This window comes from Macrobrachium nipponense, chromosome 9, assembly GCF_015104395.2.
Source record: "Macrobrachium nipponense isolate FS-2020 chromosome 9, ASM1510439v2, whole genome shotgun sequence".
Taxonomy (NCBI): Eukaryota; Metazoa; Arthropoda; class Malacostraca; order Decapoda; family Palaemonidae; genus Macrobrachium; species Macrobrachium nipponense.
Window position 1 is genome coordinate 64,454,242 of NC_061110.1, and position 22,500 is coordinate 64,476,741.

The 22,500-nt window shown below is 37.6% G+C and overlaps 2 protein-coding genes across 5 annotated transcripts in view; one reads left to right on the top strand and one right to left on the bottom strand.

Annotated features, from left to right (window-relative positions):
• The window catches only part of LOC135218237 (nuclear migration protein nudC-like), a 522,861-nt gene that overhangs the window by 264,019 nt on the left and 236,342 nt on the right, over window positions 1–22,500 (top strand). The window lies entirely within an intron of this gene.
• The window catches only part of LOC135218238 (uncharacterized), a 220,274-nt gene that overhangs the window by 104,415 nt on the left and 93,359 nt on the right, over window positions 1–22,500 (bottom strand). The window contains exon 1 of one of the 2 annotated variants that reach the window (XM_064254395.1): window positions 8,302–8,773. The exons of the other annotated variant lie outside the window; for it this stretch is intronic. Coding sequence (XP_064110465.1) covers window positions 8,302–8,430 — 129 coding nt within the window. The 5' untranslated portion in view covers window positions 8,431–8,773. Of the gene's footprint in view, window positions 1–8,301; window positions 8,774–22,500 lie in introns of those variants that run through there. 2 annotated transcript variants of the gene reach the window in all.

Sequence of the window (22,500 nt, forward strand, 5' to 3'; positions counted from 1 at the left end):
TTTTAACTTTAGACTTCGTTTCTCATGAATGTTTTCTTAGAGTTACAGATGGTCATATTAAAAATGTAGGTACGGTTATGAAAGGAGGTGAATATAGTTAAAAAGAAAATAAAAAGGAGGGTTTGGCAGCGTTTCGTTTCCATTAAAAGTTAGATGTTATCTCAAACGGTGTTTAGTAATACCAGATGTTGTATACTTTCGTCGATGACACATTCCGTCAGGGCTTCACGAAGATGGCAAACTATATATATATATATATATATATATATATATATATATATATATATATATATATATATATATATAGTGTGTGTGTGTGGTGTATTTAAATAATAGTGTCTTGAAACTTTATTGGGATAAAGTTTAATTCTTAATCGTAAGTCGTTTACAGGATATTTGATTTCTTAGGTATTCTGAGCTCCTCGTAGTCTTACTCATGCTGTGTTTATGGCTGTACGCTGACGTCACTCTGTTGTCTTAGAGCTGGAGTAAAAGGAAGGAGATCGTACTGCCGTAGCCTTGGTCTGCTTGACTGGTTGTGTTGTGTGCTCAATTCATTGTTGTATTGGCGGTGTTTAAGCGGTGGTGGCCATGATGATCATCTCGGGTGGAATGACTTAAAAGGGAGGAACAGGCCAACAGGATAATTCTCGAAGTTACAAGTACTATAAATATAAAAGGTATGTTTGAGGAACCTTTTTGCGTGGTGGGATGATGCATTACCCAGCCTGGAAGCAATATGTCAAGGTGGCTTGATTCTGCATTGAATCACTGCCTTGATGTTCTTATCACAATTAGGAAGTAGAGCATATTTTGTATGATATTTTAAAAATATCATAGTTTTCTGTGCATTGATGACTTGGTTAAATATTCTACTCAATTGCTCCACCAATAGTTTATTCCTAGTATCATTATGATGGAGATGATCGCCACGACTATTCTTGTGGCTGTTGTGAGAGGACATTGTAGACGTTAATAGAACAGTTGCTGCTGGAAGGGGAGACCGTTACGTTTAAATGACGGACACACACACACACATACACATATGTGTATGTATATATATATATATATATATATATAGAATAAAGAACCGCTTTTTCATGGTATTTCTGGACATAATTTGATTTTAAAGGTCAAAGGTAGCAATTTATTGGGATCTTATGCCAATTTGAGTGTCTTCTGCGAAATGTATGCCTTTGCTGGCAAAGCTCACCAAAGACATGTTGTGAAGTAGCGGTGATTGTAGTGCACGGAACGGAGCATAATGTTGAATGCTTTTCCTGTAGTGCGTCTTAAGGTTTCTTGTCAGTGACTGACTTTACACCTGACGAGGACAAACAAGGAAAATAAGAAATTAGGATATGTGGTTTCTTAATACTTATTTTATTGAATGAGATTTGTTTTTAAATAAAGTATATACTTTATTTTGAATCTTTCAACAATTTGGATTAACGGTTCTAACTGTTAGTCTCAGATTTTTTTGACTGAATTGAATGGTGTGTGGGTAAAACAAAAGCTGTCCAGAACATATGTGTGTGAGAGAATCATGTTCTGGAGCCTCATATAAGCCCTGTAGGGCAGTAGCAGCAAATGGTGCCGGCCGGGTAACACAGCATTCTCGAACCCTGTAAACCTTGGCTGTTTGTTTATGGCTCTTCACTGAGGTTCCCTTAAAAGCCTGTAAGGGAGAGGGGGGGGGGGGGGTTGCCGTCAGTGCATCCCACGTGCATTAAACTGTAAGGCATGACTTAAGGTTCTTTGCAGCGTGCCTTCGGCCCCTAGCTGCAAACCCCTTTCGAGGTTTTCCTACTGCTACACATTTCAGACCTTTTACTGTCTATATCCATTCCAGCGCTGAATGACCTCATAGGTCCCAGTGCTTGGCCTTAGGCCTCAATTCTATATTCAATTCAACTTCATTCACTGCCTTTCCCTTGGTTAATGATCCGTCCTGACTTCACCAGGGAAAAGCTCTCTCTCTCTCTCTCTCTCTCTCTCTCTCTCTCTCTCTCTCTCTCTCTCTCTCTCTCCTGAGAATTTGGTGCGAAATTCGATTATTATAATGAATATAATACGGAACTCTAGATAAAGAAACTTTTTTTTTTTTTTTCTTTTTTTTTCTATTGATTATCCTTACATACGCAGGTCAAGCTGAACATCCATCTTACTAGTACTGTGTACTAAAAAGATAAATAAATGAATAAAAAAAAGGCTGGACTTACTTAGTATTATTCACTATTGAATTACACAAATAATTTTATGCATGGTTGATTTCTTTGGTGTAGAGCTAATGCTAAAAGGAAAGGTTTCCAGGGTAGCCTCAAGTGAAGGCTTCGTACCGAAACATTTTTTCATCTTTTGTAGTCTGAGAAAACTACAATCTCTCTCTCTCTCTCTCTCTCTCTCTCTCTCTCTCTCTCTCTCTCTCTCTCTCTCTCTCTTTCACGATTAAATAGTCAATCGGGATAAGTAATTTTTACGGTTGTGTACCTACAATTGGTATTCAGTTGTATTATTATGTTAGAGATTAAATTTGATGAAATTATGATTTTTGTATGGTTTTTCATAACCATTTAACAAAGAAATTTGATGACATGTACGAAAAGTTTGTCGATTTGTTCATTTATTTTCGATGGGAAATGCTCATGAATAATATTTTGGACTTGTATAACCTCACACCTTTGGTTGTAAGAGCATTGAATGTGTTGTTCCCCTTTGACTTTGACTTCATTAGTCGATAGTCTGATTCTTCTTCTGTTTGTCATTAATTAGTGTTTTTGTGTTCTTTTTCCTGCATTTCAATTAACGGTGATAGTAGCCATGAATTAATCACAAAAAGCTGTACTGTGTTTGCTGTCAAGCACTTTTCTACATCAGAATCCCAAAAGGGAAAGAGAAAAGTTTTTTGGATGGTCAGGAAAGGGAATGTAGGCATTGCCCTAGTGTGCTGGATTGGCAGATATCAGGCGAAAACTCTTAGTTGTTCGCTAATTTACAGAACACTATTAGTGATACGAATTTGCGTATTTATACACCTACATCAAAATTCTTTCCTGATGTGTAGTAGATGTATATATATTATATATATATATAAATATATATATATATATATATATATATATATATATATATATATTGTGTGTGTGTGTGTGGAGCAAATGGGATTGCAAGTGAGATGGTGTAGTTTGAATGTGACTGTAACCGACTGGCTGGCTGAAGAAGAGCTCAAAATTAATGCTGGGGCGAACTCCAGCTCCTTTGTATATTAGGTCACCGTTACTTTGTATACCTTGAACATGTATAATTGGGCTTTGCTTGAAAGTAGTATGTCCTGACTGGACAGCAAGGACTGAAAGTACGAGATCAGTTTGAGTTTCCACTGTATGGTGTTGTATGTATGAAGTGATTGGTATGGAACGGTGGTGTGTATGTTTGTGCTGGTTGGGGTGTGAGTTGGGGAGGGCGTTTGAGATTAAAAAGAAAGAGCTGAAAGTGGTATACATATAGACCTAAAATGCGCATATGCTGCAAATCACAGAGATGCGAAGTGTGTCGTATGCGGAGGAGTGGCTGGCTGCTTGGTGTGAAAGTGAGCCTCAGATACTGGCGCCATAGGTGGCGAGATGAAATGAGTCAGGGCTATGACAGATAAACACTGTGAATGTTAGTTAGTTGTCGATGTTTGAGAAAGATTGTAATAAGGAAGAGTGGAACAAGATTTTGAGCAATATTAAGTTTTAGAAGGGACGTAGATGTCAAGAGTATATATCAGTTAGTACAAACATAATGATCGAAAAATAGAAATGTATGTGTAAAGGTATTGTGAACGACTGCAGTTGGTGGTGGGGGATTGAAAAAGATATTTCTATATTGCAGAATGATTGCAGAAAGGAAGAAAGCGGGTGCTCTGGAAAAATTGAAAAGATACGAGTGAAAGGGGAATGTGTCGAGATAGATTGTCTTTGGGAGCGTATCGAATGAGGAGAGTAAAATGTTGAGAAATGAAAGGAGGGGGGAATGTCAGCTTGCATGAAAGGTGATGGATGTGTTTTCAAGTGGTTTGGTCACATCAAGATTATGGATGGCCCTGAATTGGTAAGAAGAGCGAGGCTGAGAGTGCTGGCTAGATGAGAGCAAGGATGTGTTTACACAATAATGGAGACTGGAACATTATGCAGTGGGGATTGGCAGATGCTAATGACCCTCATGTGTAACCATATCAATCAGCTGATTTATTTTCCTAGATGCATTTTTGTAGGGGAACACGTCAATTTGTATAAATGTACTTGGTATTGGTATTTAAGCATTGTCAGTACCCAGCGTCTTCCAGTCAGTGAAGTTAGGAGATCGAAATGTCCAAGTTCCCACGGCCATGTGAGCGAGACGGGCATACGGCTATAAAGTAGCCTATTCTCGGCTTACTTGTTGGTGGCAATGCGTTGGAGTGTGAGCCAGAATACTTTGTGTAAACGATTGTTGAAAGATCTATTAAGAAGAATATATCTTCACAGACGACTTGGCTGTAGATGGATTGCCTTTACATTGTTTTATTGCGTGTTTGTCAGTCTTTCGTGAATGGTTTGACAGGATGCAAGAAAGAATGACAAATATATTTTAATGTTTTGAATGTTCGTTGTCCATTGGATGGCTTGCTTGCTTTGGTATGACTTCTGTTAAGTAGCAATATATGCGCTTTATTTTCAATTGAAAGGTAACATTGATTTGAGGATATTAGTTGTATACTGTTCAGGACATTTATTAGTATTTCAACTTATAGAAGTTGATGTCAATATTTTTGTAAACGCGTAAGAAATGGTGTTTTTTTTTTTCGCTGTTCCTTCTTTTTCATGAAAATCTTCGAATGTGGAATGAATTAAATGTTGCCTCTTCCTTTGAATTCTGAGCTTTAGTGGCGTCGCTAGTCTTGGTTTCGGTATTCATCTCTTGAATGCCGAAGCGATTTTTTGGTGATCGGCGTTACATCATTGTGCGTATTTTTCCCTTTTCTTATGTCAAATGCCGTGAAATATGCTTTTGAATTTCTGTACTATGTGTTTCCCTACACTGCAAAGAAGTCATCAGCTTATCAGTTCCTTCAGAGCAAGAACAGTTGTTCTTCATATCGTGCGGTCGGGACCCTCTTTAATGGTCCAAAAATGTAATCCTTCTGTTCAGTCGCGATGGAAAGAAGGGGGACTTTTTGTGGATTGTTTTTAGGTGGGTGCTCGGTGGAAGCAGGTCCTGGGCACGGCCTTTCAAGATTTTCACTTTAGTTGTATGCCTCTTCCTACTCCTCGCTGGGCGCAATGGAAACTTTTCCATGTCACGTAGGGGAATCATGTCCCTCAAAATGATCATAGTCCCACCGACCTCGATCGACTTTGATGTTTTGGAAATCTATTGAATTGATCCCTTTCGATCTTAAATCTCATCATTCATTAACTTTCGTGGCTTTTACGACGGTCAAATTCAGAGGGAATTTCCGTTGAATTTTGGAAGCTACCCGTGATGCTGTTAAAAATCAGAATTCATAGGGTTCATTCCGTACTTTTCAAGATAATCGATGTTGTTTTTACCGTTATTTACGGAAGTGACGTTGAAATAGAGTTCAGAATAATATATTTATAATTTTCAGTTTATTTTATAAAGATTTATACATGATATGAAGTAACTGAATATGTTTCTCTGATAAATGAATCGTGCACCAAGAAAGCAGGTAGGATTTATTATGCTAATTAATACACAATGATGCATCGTGGTAGTTCCACTTTTTTCCTTCTCTTCCTTGCCTTGAGAGCATTCATTGAGTGTCTTTCAACGGTACACAAGACATGTCTTGTTTGACAGTGATCCAGTCGGTATTCTACGATCTGTCTGTTCCTTCAAACGTTTTTGTGAGAGTCGTTTCCAGTGACATTCATCGTCTGGTGTATCACAGTTGCAATCACGTGAGAAGGCCGAGATGAACTTGCTGTTCGGTGGCTAGGGGGTAGGGTAGGGTTGGGGTGAGGGGGATGTCTAGGCATTCCTCCCTCTCTCTCCCTCTTTCTCTCTCTCTCTCTTTCTTCTTTCTTTCCCTTTCGCATGTTTCACTTAGCCTAGTCCAGTTTTTGTGGAGTTGTTTGATAGTTTAGTATTCCAGTCGTCCAAGTTAAGCAGAGATGCAGCCACGAGAGAGAGAGAGAGAGAGAGAGAATTCGCTCTCCGAGGCTCTTGACGTCGATATGTGAGTCAAGGTTGAGGAGACAACAACGCTGCTGCTACGTGGTTGGGTTTGGGAGCGCAGGGGTCGGTCGGGGGTTGCAGTTGAAAGGAAAGATGGGGGCTTTTTTGCCCCCTTCCTTTCCTTTTGCAAATTTTATGGTTTTCATTTCTGAAATGAAGGATTTTTTTTTTCTTTCTGCGGAAAGATGTAAACAGGTACCAACTTTTATTAGTTCCTTGATTCTTAGGTTTTCTGTTTCGTATTTTGAAAGAGTAATTGCGTGACAGATTTGTCGATGATTTTATATCAGAACGAACAGATTGCTCCAAAAGAAGTTACAACATTTATACGTAAGTGTAACATCTGGTAAAGCACATGCAGCATGTAAATGTTCTCTCTCTCTCTCTCTCTGCAACTCTCGCTCTCTTCTCTCGTCTCTCTCTTCGCCTCTCTCTCGTCCTCTCTCTCTCTCTCTCTCTCTCTCTCTGATGATGATGTTAGCAAGTGGCATAGCCTGAGTGTATTTGGGCTGTGAAGTGTATATCGGACGTCCTGTTCCAAGGTGAAGTATTTTATTTTTTTTACTTTTCAAGATATTACTAACTGAATTTCTCTCTCTCTCTCTCTCTCTCTCTCTCTCTCTCTCTCTCTCTCTCTCTCTCTCTCTCTCTCTCTCAGGGGCGGGCCTAGCGACAAATGAATCAGGAAAAGTATCCACGTCAGCTCGTTCGTGATATAGTAATTATTTTTACCAGTGTTTTTATAATAACATTCTTACCACTGAACAAATATTTAGTGGTACTGTATTGGCTTTCTAATTCGGCTGGTTGTTTCTCTGTTTGGTGACAAGTTTTACAGCGTGAGTGGTTTGTTTGCATTACATGGTTGGTCTGAAGGTTAGGTGTAAAGTGATTGCTCATTTCTTTTGCTTATCATATTTATTGGCATGGTCACAAAATGTTTACAGGACATCTAAAGTCTCTCTCTCTCTCTCTCTCTCTCTCTCTCTCTCTCTCTCTCTCTCTCTCTCTCTCTCTCTCTCTCTCTCTCTCTCTCTATATATATATATATATATATATATATATATATATATATATATATATATATATATCGTATACGCATTAAGCTACAAATGTTTAATATTCAATTCACTCTACCTACTAAATAAATATATATATATATATATATATATATATATATATATATATATATATATAAAAATACACCGAAGGGGAATTATTGTTGACAAGACGTTTAAGAGACGACGAACTTCCTAGCAGCATAATTCCCCTTTGGTATATCCATGATATATACATATGTTGTTTCCGAGGTAGAGTGAATTGATACTAAACGGCATTCGTAACCTAATCCTTGTATATAAATCACGGTGAGGTGATAAAATTAATTCATAAATATTAAATATTCGTAGATATAGTATATGTATGTATGTGTGTGGTGGTGGGGGTCGGGATGGTACTCCCCATGAAAATTATATATCTGTTCTGCTATTTAGTGTTGTTGTTTCAATCCGTATAGGGTTATGAAGTAAAGTCGACAAGACTGTAAGAAGATTGAACTCATATTCCATTTTACACACACACATACACACACACACACACACATATATATTATATATAATATATATAATAATATATATATATATATACTATAATATATATATATGCTTATGTGTGTGTACTATAGTGTATATATATACATGTGAATTTGTTAAAGGAAAAGGAGCTCATTCTCTACTGGCTTGTTGAAATCACTCCATAAGACTACACAAATTGACAAGAAGCCCTTGGACAGGAGAACAGCTTCATTTATGACTCTCCTGGGGGAGTGCCATTCTCATGTCAGATGTCTTATACGTAAATTTTTGTGTTGATTTGAATTTTGTGGCAACCCTCCCTCCTCCCCCTTCCCAAGCATGACAAGAAACAAACGTGTCATTAGCAGGCGGGTGGTTTCTGGTCACTCTAAAAATTGTGTGTGAAACTTTTCCTTGTCTGAAACATCCACGCCTTAGTGTTTCACTATTTGTCCCAGATCTGCACGATATTGGTTTGTGAAATTCTCCGACTTTTACTCACCATAAGGTCATCCCTCCTACCATACATAGGGTTGTCCACCATAACGAAATGCTCCCAGCTCCTCGATGTCGCCGACGAATCACTTCGACGGTAATCCAACGCACTAGAGAGTTTCCTATCACTTTTCATAACACTGAAACACTCCAAAGTTGTTGGTATATTCACCGCCGGAACCAATCTTTTCAGTCAGGGAAGACGCGAACACTCGGGTTCAGCCAAGATTTATTATATAATATCAACTGCAATATATAATATATGAGAGCTCCCCGCTGTTGCACTTCCTGATGTGGATGCTGAAGAAAAATTTGCCCAACTAACTACCGCTCGTGCTGTTATTTTTTAGGAATAGCAGCAGCAGCAGTATGAGTAGCTGCAAGAGCGCGACAGGGACGGGAGTGGGAGACGGATTGCGCACGAGTGCCTCCGTGGACTTCGCTGGTCTGAAGTCTGTTCCTCGGCTGCAGCCATCGCCAGCTACTTGGCATTGAAGAGTGGCCCCATGTTGCCGAGCTATGTCGCTCGTCGAAGGATGTTTTGAGGGTCGCTCCCCTCTCTCTCTCTCTCTCTCTCTCTCTCTCTCTCTCTCTCTCTCTCTCTCTCTCTTAATGTCATTAATGTCCCAGTATGCGCGTTTTATTTATTGATGTCTTCTTATATGTATTTTATATACTAAGTAAACTGTTAAGATTAGACACTCTCTCTCTCTCTCATTTATGTCCCAATATGCGCGTTTTATTTATTGATGTCTTTTGTGTATTTTATGTACTCAATAAACTGAGAAGATTAGACACAACATCGTGGGTATGAGTTGGGATATGAGTTTTGCATTTTTATTTTCAGGAAGAACCCAGTATATTATCCCCGTAAATTGTTAATTGTATGTAATTCGAATTATAAACGCACATAAGTTTCATTTGTAATTTTTTTGTCCTAGTGATAACTTGATACCAAAAGTGATGAAGAATGTGAACGGAAAACAGCGTCAGAATACCTTCACTATTCTCTCACTTGCTCAAGTAGGAGTCGTGACATGCCATAAGGAAAGAAGTACCTGGCCATATTTTAGTCTGCGAATTCTCTCTCTCTCTCTCTCTCTCTCTCTCTCTCTCCTCTCTCTCTCTCTCTCTCTCTCTCTCTCTCTCTCAAGTGTCAGCTTGATCTGTTGAAGAGAAATGGAACTGTTTGCTGCAGCTGCTAAGGACGTCACATGATGTCTTTCCTGCTGCTATTGAGATCGTTTGATGTTTTTCCAGTTTTAATTAGGAAGGAAGACAAAGAAGGGGAGAAAGACATCTGCTGATGTGAAGTTCTTCATATTTTCCGTATTGTTTGTTTAGGTTAGCGATATAGCTTGGAGGTTTCCGTCAGAATGATCTACTATGAGATTCAGGGCCTCTGTAACACGGTTTTTTCGCAATAACTTTTTATCTATCCATTTCATAAATGTAACGCTTATTCAGAATACACATTATATCTACACATAAATTTTGACTGTATTCTGCATTACGTAGGTTGAATAAATTTGGTACTTACAATGTAAAAGTGACTTTTTTTGAAGACGGGCCAACTTACTCAGAGAAAAGGTTTGGAACGCACTCGTTACGTAACTTATGACAGCATTTCTTCCCTCTTTCTCGGTGGATGATTGGCTATACGTAACAAAGGCTATACCTCTGGTAACAATGACAAACAAATTTAAATACAAGCAAAGCAGCACACCTTTATGAACTCTGAACCTCTCCACTGATAATTGTCATAATGAACAAACCAACAAAATATGTTAATAAATACAAAAATTACAGTCTGCTTTATAGGTCACAATCAGATTGACAAGATGTAGGGAATAGATGGTAATTTTCAAAAACATAGTATACAAGCTTGAATTGATAACTGCTATATCCAATGTCATGTAATTTTTATTTATTGTCTATCTACTGATTTACTGAAAAAAAAAAAAAAAATAGCCGGTACCGTATTTTGGCTTTAAACCTTCACCAATAATTATCGTCAGAATGATAACTTCATGAGGCTCCACCCACTTTGGCCTCGTTATAATTCAGGATAACACTGAAGGCTATCATGGGCATTGTTGGATTAGAAAATTTAACTTCTGGCTATAAAAACTAATTTCTCGAGTAGTTGTAAGAAGTGCTAAATGATCCTCAAGGATCCCAGCAGTTGGCCTAAACGTTTAATTCATGTATATTACTGCTATACTGTTGCGGCACTACTGCTACAGTAGTATTACTACGCTAGCACAGATACCCCACCCACATCTATGTATCGTTCCGCCATTCATAAAGTCTTTGGGTTTCAGAGCTGATGGAACAAGGTGAATGGGTTTCTGTCTAGTGGATGGGCGGCGCAACATTTCGTCGAAAGGTGTTTACTTTGCTTACGTAATGAATGTTTCTCGACTCTTGGCTCGTAATCATTGGCCATGGCGTCGGCTAGATAATTTTTACTCTATAAAAATTAAAACTATCGGGTTTAGGTTTTTGATAATGCTGACAAAATTTGTGTGTGGTTGTAAAATATACATATGTCAACTTTCAGCTACATCCGATGCTTTGACAAGGAGCAAAGTCCAAAAAACCGTGTTACAGAGGCCCTGAATCTCATAGTAGCTTATATTTTGTTTTTATAGAAACGGATGAATTTATTCGTAAAAGGTCTTTGTGCCAAGAATTAGTAGAGAAACTAATTCTTGGCACATTTTCCTATATATATATATATATTATATATATATATATATATATATATATATATATATATATATATATCATCAGCTACTTTAGTTTCCTCTCGTATCCATGTTCCTCATTTTCTGTCTCTTAGTGTTATTCTCATCATTATTCTTTCCATAGCTCTTTGAGTCGCAGTTTGTTTATGTTCTAAGGCTTTAGTAAGGCTCCAAGTTTCTGATGCACAAGTTAATACTGGTAGGACCATCTAATTAAATACTTTTCTTTTTAGAGAAAGTTGCATTATACTTTTTATATTCTTATTTTGTTTACCAAAAGCTCTCCATCCCATGCTTATCCTTCTTTTAATTTCGGTCTCATGTCTTGGGAAAATACTGTCTGTCCTAAATATGCATATTCATTAGCAATCCCTGGAGATCGTCCATAATCCTTATTTGTTCTCTCTGCATTTTCATTGAACATTATCTTAGTTTTACTCATATTCAATTTCAGTCCTACATTTCTGCTTTATTCAAATCTTCTGTGTGTGTATATATATGTGTGTACAGTATATTTTTTATATTTAAAAAATTGATATCTTCTGCATTCTGAAACTAGTATATAAAAAATAAAATTTGTGATGGTTGAGTATTTGGCCAATTGTTTAGAGTGAAGCGAAATTTAAGTAGGGAAGGCCAAAGAAAATGTCCACGTAGAAGCAGAAAGAAGGCTTTATTCTTGAGGGTCTGTGTTTTTACAAATGCGGAATTTTCTTAGTTTTTACGGATGGCTTCATTTGTAAATTATTGTTTTTATAACGGCGTAGCCTTTGCAGTAACTCAGGCACAAAGATGGAAAAGAAAGAAAAACATTGCGGAAAAATTCCAACATATTCTCTCTCTCTTCTCTTCGTCTCTCCCTAACTCTCCCGTCTCTCTCTCATCTCTCATCTCCTCTTCTCTCTCTCTCTCTCTCTCTCTCTCTATCTCTTTCCCCCCTTCCGTATCGGAATATCTTGCGTGTTCCTCTGGTACTGTTCACTACTTGCTTATTAAATGTCTTGGAATTGAGTGTGAAAGCTGTCGGCTGCAGATGAGTAAGGTATAAGAGTGTGGATACTGTGGTTATGTACATTGTTGTTTAATTTTAAGCACAAGGCAGTATTCGAGGTCACAAGGCCATGTTAACTGACGGTGTAAAGATTTTCCGGGTAAGAATGCTGTGCGATGGGCTTACCAAGGTGTCAAGGCTCAGCCGAGCTGGTATTCCAACGCCTATCATGAGGGTTTCTATTCTTGACGGTGTGGAATTTGCCATAGACACCGTTATGTTTCTGAATCATCCAGTTGCAAGTAGGTTCCAGAATGTTAGTCCAAAGTTGTGGGTTTGGTCAGGAGTTGGCCTTGATTGTGGTAGTTTAATTGTAATCAGGGTTTTATGAAACTCGAGCTATCAAGACATCTTAGGGGCGTTCAGACCACAAAATATTGTATTGTCCTTTGCAGTTTTTTGTCTTGATGAACTTTGCTAAATACATAATGCGCATCGCTTGTGAATGAATGTTATGAAAAGGAATGTAAAGAAAATGTCTAGAGAAGTGTGTCCCATTAAGCTCTTGATTCCTGATCTGTATTTTTTATTTGAATGACGGATGTCGAAGGACATTTGGGAATTCATTATTACTCGATCCTGTGCTGTAGGTTTTACATACTTTATTTAATAATATTTTTCCCACCTTATGTACATATTTGGGCTTCTATACTTGGTCTATTTTGTCAGTGATGACGATCACTGAAATGTATTTAGACTAAATGTTTGTAATGCATATAATTTTTTTAATGCTGCAAAGCAGTGGAACTCTATGAAAAACATTTCATGTGGTGGGTTTGTCAGTACGCTATGTAACAGATAATGTTTAAGGTACTAATGATCGTCGTCACAAGTAACAGAATTTAATATTCTAAAGGGGCCTACAGCGAACAACAACAACAACCTGCTGGATGGATGCACACTTTGCTAAATGTTAACCATCAAGTCACAAAATAACATAGGGAATCCATTCCCGTTCCTAAGTGGAGTCCCACAAGGATCTGTACTCAGTCCAACATTATTCATATTATATACGTACATCAGATGTGACTCCACCACCAGAGTACTGTACTGATGTCTGCTTTGCAGATGATATAACTCAAATAGTTATACACCCAGAAAAACGAACAAGGAGGAGAGACCCAAATTTGAAAAGACAAGTAGCACAAAAAACAATGAACCACATTGAAAGAATAAATCAGTTTGAAAAGAAGTGGAAGATAAATACAAATATATCTAAATTCCAACTAGTATCGGTGTCTGCATACAAACCTGCACAAATAATGTTAGACCAACAACCAATGAATTTTACCAAAAGTACAAGAATACTAGGATTGCAGTTCGGACAAAGAGGAATATCAAGACATGTGAGAGAAAGGCTAAGGATAGCAAGAACACAAAATAAAAAGCTGAAAGGGTTTAGGAATATGAACACAACTATCAAAATCCATTTCTACAAAAGCCTAATCAGACCAATAATGGAATCTCCACCAATACCCACGTGCTTAGCATCGACTTCCAATATAAGTGCATTACAGAAATTCCAAAATAAGATACTAAGGTCTGCATTGAGAAACAATCAAGAAGATGATCTGAATATAGAACAAATACATAAAAAATACAAAGTGAAACCAATTAATCAGAGATTATACAGACTGGCAACCAATATATGGAGGAAACTAGTTCAATACAACAGTGAATTAGCAGAAGAATCAGAAGCAGAAGAGAGAAACCTTGACCCAAACAACACAGACCACAGATGGTGGAGAAGAATATCTCCATATATTCATCGCGATGAACCTCGACCATTATACTATTAAAAATGTCTTGTGAAAAAGTAATTTGTAGAATTTACTATGTAGATATAATGCAAAATCATTATGATAATTAAAAATAAGTTTAGAGTTAGAAAATTGGAACTTTATTAAATATGATTATATTATATAATAAAATTCAGAATATGTAATCTGTACAATTCACCATGTCAATATAATGTATAATCATTATTGTAATATGTTAATATTAGTTAGAAAAATGTACCCTTACCTAAATATAATTGTGGATAAACCACACTTTACCTTACTCTTACTAATACTTAATTTTCCAAACTATTCCCTACCACGGTTAGCTAGCTAACTGCCCTCACTCTTCTTTCACCCATCTTACCTATCAGCTAAAAGAAAAAAAGAAAAAAACAGGTTTGGTTACTAGTAACTTCAAGTTAAGTCCATTTCATCTTTTGAAATAACTATTTTAGGGCTTGATTACCATACGACATCCATAAAGTCAGGAGAATGCAGAAGTGGTAAGAGCCGTCTCTGTAGCTCCTAACATTTCTGCTTTTTATTATGTATGAGTGAAAACTTTACCTAGAAAGTGGATATATATGATATTTAACCTTTGGTTGTGGGATTTTCATAATTTCCTATATGAAAGTCATTGGATTCTAATACCAGGAGGAGTTTTGTCCAAACGGTTGATGTGAAGGATTGTAATCCTTTTTTAAATTGTTGCTGCTGGAACACCTCCCACCTTTCACTTGAAATTGTTTACCTGGTCTCGCAGTTTTCCACCACCCTTTGGATTTGGATTTACTACGTTTATTATTAGTGAATTCTCTCGCTCAGTTTTCCGTGACCGTCTTTTAATTTGATATACGTTTCTCTCTCTCTCTCTCTCTCTCTCTCTCTCTCTCTCTCTCTCTCTCTCTCTCTCTCTCTCTCTCACAGCATCCCTGTCTTTTTAGCTCCCCCATCTGATCTCTCTCAGTCCATCCGTGAAACTCATTTCATGGAGGGTCAGAGGTGAAGAGAAGTGTCAAATATGCGTTCATCTCACCCTAGAAATATATTTTCTTTGATGTATAGCTTAACCACAACCTCGTTTTGCCCAAGCCCATTGACTCGGCCTCTAGAGTGAATGCCGCCATGTGCTTGTCGGTTAACAGGATGCACGCAGCACGGCTATAGTTCGACTGTGTTGGCTCCATTAGTGAAGTTCCCCTACATTGAGAGAAAACATTTGATTATTTTTGGGTTTTAGAAATTCAGGACAAAAAATGTGTTTTATTCTGGGTAAGCTCTTTTAGAGTCTTGTTATCCAGGCCTTTCATATTTTTTTCATTTTCGTTTGTCCATATTGCCCGGGTTATTGTACTTATATCGTCGATATTGTTAGTATGCTTATGCATTGCTGAGTTTTTCGTCATTCTTCTATTAGAGCTCTCTATTTCCCATAGAGCATAGTTATAAAATATTTAGTTAGTTTAGGCATTGAAGGCACGCCTATCCCATTCCCCCCCCCCCCCCCCCCCCCCCCCCCCTTGTTTTCAAAAACTGTCTGACAACGGCATGGTTAAGTGTTGTCTTGGAACGTTCTTTTACGTTGAGGAAGCGACTTCACAGAACTGCTGTTGTGTTGCCTTTTCGGCTGTGTTTTTCGTTCTACTATGTTAAAGTTGGATTTATTTTTTATTTTGGCGTTTCGGCACGATTCTGGTGCCATTATCGTAATCACCTAAAATGACCAGAAAGATTATTAGTAGAGACAATAAATTGTTATAGTAACAAAATCACAACGCACTGACGTTCCATACTAAAATAGAGAAGAATAATCCTCAAGGAATGGCAAGATGAACATATATGCACAGTGTGCAATGAAAACGAACGGCCATCAAGATTCAAGGCTGGGTAATTGATTAGATTCAATAAACGAGCTTCGAACCTTGATGGCAATTCATTTGCATCGCACATAATGTAAACATAGTCATCTCATCTGTCATTTCTTAACCTTTTCTTTTTTCTTTTTAGATGTTAGAATTTCGTTTTCTTGTGATTCTGTAGTTGGAAAACTTTTGTCGTAGGAAAAAATGTCATATCTGTGCGCTGCTCATTTCATGTGGTTTTGAAAATACACAAAAGCAGCGTCGAAACCTCAAAGCAAAGAACTAGAAATATCCTTTTTGTTTCTCGATCTGAATTTATCTGTCAACTTCCAAGGCTATCAATATTTATTACAAATAGGGATTTCATCTAAGTGATGTTTGGAAACAGGCCTATCAACTCCATTTATTAGCCTTTGAAACAATTTCAATTATATGCGGAATACTGTGAGTTGTTCATTGTTTGCATACTTTGCAAATCATTAACCCCTATTCGTATGTGTTCATTTGGGACATTTAGGTTAATATACAGAAAATTACACATGTTAGCTCTGAGTTAGATAGACAGCTCGTCCTCTCTCTCTCTCTCTCTCTCTGTCTCTCTCTCTCTCTCTCTCTCTCTCTCTCTCTCTCTCTCTCATTTTGTCCGATTGTCATCGCTTCTGGTACTGCTTACAACTGTATGTACGGAACTTTCCCTTTTAGGATCGGTTGTTCTCATTTTCGAAACCAGTTAACGTCAAAGCACAGTAGCTGAGCTCTTCCTCGCGGGAAGATGGCCACTTGGATAGATTTCATTTTGGCGACTCGAGCGAAGGAAACTCAATCTCTCAGTATATCAGAGTACATTCCTGTATGCCACTTCGAGGAGGCTGACCTCGGGGTGCAAGAAAAGCAGCATTTTATAATTCACCGGTTGACAAAGTTTCCAGAATCTTGGTGCCGAATAAAATTCCAGTTTCACTCAGTGTCAGTGTGAATGGACCGATTTCATACCTGCCGAGAGTGCCACATGAAAGTTGTGTATATATTTTTGAACTGATTAGAAGTATCTGCTCAATGGCAAGAAAACCAGTTCGAATTAACTACCTACGTCTGTAAACGGCTTGCAGTTGTATTCGATTGTAGTGCTAACGGTGTCAGCAGTGTTTATAAATATTTTCATTAACAAAAGAAAAATGGAATCATCCGTCGAAGATCGGATTCTAGTAACGTAAACGCCTTCAGGAAAAGTCAAGGGAAAGAAAGGGAGATAACATGAAGAATCTCAAAGTGGTTATCACTGAGTCAGGTCGTAGTGATTCATTATCATTTTATACAAAACGAGTGAATGAAAGACCTTATGATATTGAGCAAATGAAGGCATCGTTAGTGTTTGGAGTGATCTTGCTGTTGGACAGCTGACTTTATAGTCGTGTAACGTGCAAGTGCGCTTGTGGTCGCAGACCGAAAGTAAAGGAGCATTATCGCCAGTAAATAGCTGTGTCAAATAGACGTCTTGAGTGATAAGGGGATGTGGGAAGCGTTTGGGTTTGACCCCAGAGGTCCAGTTCAATTCCTGTCACAGTACTTTTCAGTGGTCCTTCAAGTGGCAGCAGTTTGTTTAGTGTTAATTGAATGTTCTCTTTCATGCACGTACTGGAATGGCCACTAAGGAAATGATTTGGATACCGTATGAAATGCTGTTTATTATTAAGATTATATGGCCTTAATTTACGTAGTATTGTATTGGTTTTAGGTACATTTATTAACGTTCGCATTTTTTTTCTAAGTTGGTATAGTATTTATTAAAATCCTAATTTTTTTTTTCCGAGTGGAGGTAGTATTTTCCCGTGCAAAGACCAAAAGATTATAAAAAAATTATGAAAATTTGGTCAAAAGTTGGTCAAAACCTGTTTGTCTGCCGCTATATCTTAAAAATGTCCCATTTCAGTATGATGTTTTTATTATCTTATTTTTATATCGAAGTCAACTTTTCTTAAAGTGATAACCAACCCACCTGCGCGCCACACATTTGGCAATTTCGTAATTTCGTCTGAACTTCAAATAACATGTATAGTACATCATTTGTCAGTTTGGATGTTCCCAAAGATGAAGTGTTTGTGTGTGTGTGTATATATATATATATATATATATATATATATATATATATATATGTATGTATGTGTGTATGTATGTGTGTGTGTGTATATATATATATATAAATTGAATTCCTCGTAATTTTTAAGATGAAATTTGTAGTAAACATGAATTACTGGGACATGCCGAAATATGATCTTTCATGCCTCATTACCTCGTATAAGCAATGGCGAACATTGAAAGGAAATAGGTTACTCTGAAGCTTCTCAAATCTAGATCTCGAACGGATTTTTAGGAATCCCTTCACTTTTCAGGTATAGGGATTTATTCCCTATCCTAGTGAGTTCCTCTATGTATATTAGGAGAACAGATATAATGAAAGTGCAAAAGAAAAAAAAATGAGTGTTTCACAAGTTGCCAATACTTCTTCCTCTATGATTATTAGTTTCTCTATTGATTAAGCAAGTGGTGCTTACCTGAACTGAATAATCAGTTGCCGTCCCCTCAGTATTGCTTGAGCCGGTTATTTCCAGATCTCCGCTGGTGCTTCCCTTTCGGAGTCAGCTCTGTCCTATTACGTTTGAAATATTAATATGCCTGAATCCTTGTTGTTCATTTATTTAACAGTTTTTCATGAATTTGCTTTTAAGAATTTTGCAAGAATTTTAACTGAGCTTTATATTTTAATAATATGGCACTTTTGTCCCTTTTCAATCTCGAAAATGGGGTGAATCACGGAACGATGACAAAAGAAGAAAAACGTACTTTCGTCAGACGATTATCGTCATCTTTTTTTATTAATTTTCAATTTTGCCTGAGGGATAGATCTACTGCAAACTAATATATATATATATATATATATATATATATATATATATATACATACACTTATACACATATAATATATATGTGTGTGGACGTGTACATAAATATTTATCTATATTTATTTGGTTATTTGTTTGTTTATTTATATAGTGTATGCGTACAATCATTGTTAATGTTTTTGTATCTTTCTTTTCAGGTGAGTGGGTGCTGTTTGGTATCTTCGGAACTTGCTTCTGTAGTACGTATGTCAACTTATCAATCGCATTTAGATAATTGTCTGGTTAGCCGCTTTTAATCTCGTGATTAACGTTGTTGTATGATCGTCCGTGATCTTTCTTTCGCTAGTGATTTTTGTAGGGAAATAACTACTGACTTTCATTATGAGAGCAACATACTCTAGTCCTCGCCAATTCCATGTTATTTTCTTAAACATTGTCTGTTAAGGAATGACAGTGTACACTGTTTACGGGAGATAGCAAGAATTCATCGAATTGATTGTTTTGTAGAGCGTGGGCCTTGGTTTGAAGCAACCAGGGAGTCAGGCTTGGTTTTTGTCTCTTGGTTTATTCGTTTTGGTGTACGTCTCTATCCTGGATCCCCTTGTCCTCTTGGTAGTGGATGTTCCCCGGGTTTGAAAGTTCAGACACAAGAGAAGACTCGCTTCAGTGAATGATGTAGAACTGGGTTCAACGCAATGACTTGTTCTTTAGTGTCTCGTGGTCATTGCGTTTTCCTCCTCATACTGACAATAAATGATTATGGAATAAAATACTAGATACCGGATTCCATTTCGTCTGTAGACAAGATATTGTCTCAAGACTAATTTGTTTGCCAAAGGTTAATGCTAGCCATTTGTGAATTCGGCGTAATACTCTCGATATTCTTGAATTTTGTGTTTAGAATTGCTCCCGCCTTTTGCTTCAAATTCGTCTCATTACGAACACCGAGAAGTCTTTCCTGATACCGCGCCGTTGACCTTTCACTGATGACGTCATGGGTCGTACTAACTTTTTACAGTACCCCATTCACATGAAGGCCTTTAGGTTGCCGTTTTCTTTTATGCGAAAATGGTTGGCTGGACTACAGTATTAGTTTTCGTCCGTGCAAATAAATGAGTAGTAGTTCCCATGTGTGCAGATCCTTGTAAGTTTTTGGCCCATTTATATATAAGTATATTGAGGGAACCGATTAAAAAAAATTGTAATTTAGATTATGACGTCGTTGGCGGTGTTGGTCTCGCTTTATCGTCCGTTGATAGCCTTTCCGCAAAGTTATTATAATGAAAAGCAATGTAGTAGGTATTTTAGACTTCTTTGGACGCGAGGAAATGCTGTATTTCTTGTTTTCAAAGAGATGATAGATGGAGTAAATTGAGGGCGAGGGTTTCAAGGACTCTGATCCGATGTTTTTAATTTCTATTTTTTAAATCCCTTTTTCAGTCGGAAAGGAATTTCGTTCTAGAAAAGATATGGCAGCTGTCTCTCTCGTCATGTGAGACATTCTCACGTGATTAGTAGGACTTGGTATATAGGACAGCAGATAAAAAGTTGAGTTTCAGCACAACGAGCTTTTTCGTTTGAAATTGAGAATACGAAAATAAGTTAATATAAGGAATCTAAGTTAATTAGTGTTTTAGTGTGTTGTTACCATAAAGGTATATATATATGTGAATTGTTAATTTTCTTGGTAGTGTTTGGAATTCTAACGGATAGCTGGATACCCTTGTCGTATTTTCCTTTTTTTCTAATTAATGAATATAGTTTTTCTCGTTTGGCTTTAGTAGACGGGTCTATCATTTTCTGCCTGGAAAAACCTTTTGTACCGTGCGATTCTTTATACTCGACTGCGTTAGCGTATTCTTCACGAATTCCGTTGCTTGTGGAAAGTGAGGTTGCAGAAGAGACAGAATATATACCAAGAGGAAGACCTTCCATATAATATTTTGTTCATTTTCAGGAAGGGTTTCAAAAACTTTCCAAATTACTAAATGCTTTTTAGTAAGAAACTATTTATAAACCGGGTATATTCAAAGCTCTCAGTTCATGACCGCTGAGAGAATGTTTTAGTGAAACGAGTCATTCATTCAGTCATCACAAAGTAGCCGTGGAGAGTAAAGAAAAGGCTGCCTTTTTGTTTTTCCTTTTCTTCTTCTTATTGCTGTTGTTCTCTTATTGAGAGACGGAAAATTTAGCCGAAGACAGTTTTTTTTCTAATTTTATTTATCAGAAGATTGAGTAAATGAAATGCTTTCCATCCTTCTTTTATTTATTAGGTATTTTATAGATAAAAATCGAACAGAGACTATTGTCACGTAAGTCAGCATCATTTTCTTTATGATTTATGTGTTTTTATTCTTTTTTAAGTTGACTACTTGAACTTAATGAAAAGGCATCCTTTCCCGTTTTTGAGACTCATCTTGGCACTATGAAGAGGGACATAATATGACCGATTGTGTTTACATTGGTGGAAAAATATAATGAACTATGCAGTGTTACATATGTAAATTATATATGTATTAAGTACCCTTTTATTTTTCGAGCTTTTGAAAAATGGGAGGAAGTGCCCATAGAGTTCTTTTTCTATTTAGTTGTTGGTGAATATGTACCTTGGAATAGGCTCTGACTTTGGCTGAAAGTCTCGCGTGGCCGGTTTACGCTTCTTCAGAAGCTAATACTCCCCAAGTGCCAGATTTCTGACCAATCGTCTCTCGAGAGACAAAGCCATCCTCTCATTGGATTGCTTCATTAATGTCATGAGCCCTAACTGACTTTTCCTTTGGTGTGTGTGTGTGTGTGTGTGTGTGTGCGTGTGTGTGTGTGTGTGTGTGTGTGCGCGCGCGCGCGCCAGTTCTTCGTTGACATTTTGCTTGAGAACTTTGTTTTTGCCATCGTCCTTCCCGTAGGCTGGTTCTATTTTTCAAGTTGGATGTTTCTCACGATGGACGAGCGTTGGGACGCAGCTTCCTAATTGAACTTAATGAAAATGTAATTATTCATAAGCTTTGCTCCTCTCAGGGTATTGGGCTGCAAGTTAAGTAATCAGTGAAAACAAAATATATTAAAATAAATTGACTTTTTGGAACTATTGAAAAGAACTGTAATGATATGAAGGTTTGAACGTCGTAGGGAATGTTTGAGAGGGTTCGCTTGTGGAGAGATTTCCCATTAACTGGAGGAATGGTTCCGGGTTTAGGATCAGTTCCTGTCGTACGCTGGAAATGACCACTGTTGCCTACCGTTCTATGAATGGATTTACCCTCCTGAATTCTTTAGAAAAAAGAGAAGGGCGAAAAAGATCAAATACAGACATAACATATAATTTAACCTCCCGTCGAAATCTTTGGGGCTTCTTACAGGCTGCGGGGCGAGTGATGGGACGGCCATCCTCAACCCCCACTGCTGCCTGTAGCTTTCTCAGACTGAAGGAAACCTCTCTTAAAAAAGAATGCTAAAGGGAGAAAAAAGAAGGCATAACCTCGTAGGAAACGATAGTTTTCCTTCCTAAATAATAATAGGCTAAAGGAAACGAGGGAGGCTGAAGCAGTTAGACGTTTCTAAAGCTTGACAGTAGATGGAAACAAAGATATCGCGAGTTATTGTAATGCTTTCAACTGCCGCTGAGTAAAGACAAGAAGGGGTTTCCTGGTGAGTGGCACGAGACCGTTCTCTCTTTTCAGAAATGTCTCAGATTTCGAAATGGCACCGATTAGCGCCAGATTTGTTCACCCTTGGGTCTTTAACCGCTCAGAGTTCTTAGTTCCCTTACCGGCTCTTTCCTCCTCCTGCCGCGGTAGAGAAGCGTTATTGGTCTACGTAGTGTGGTAAATTTGGTCGACCTTTGAAAGGCGTTGAGCCTTTCCAT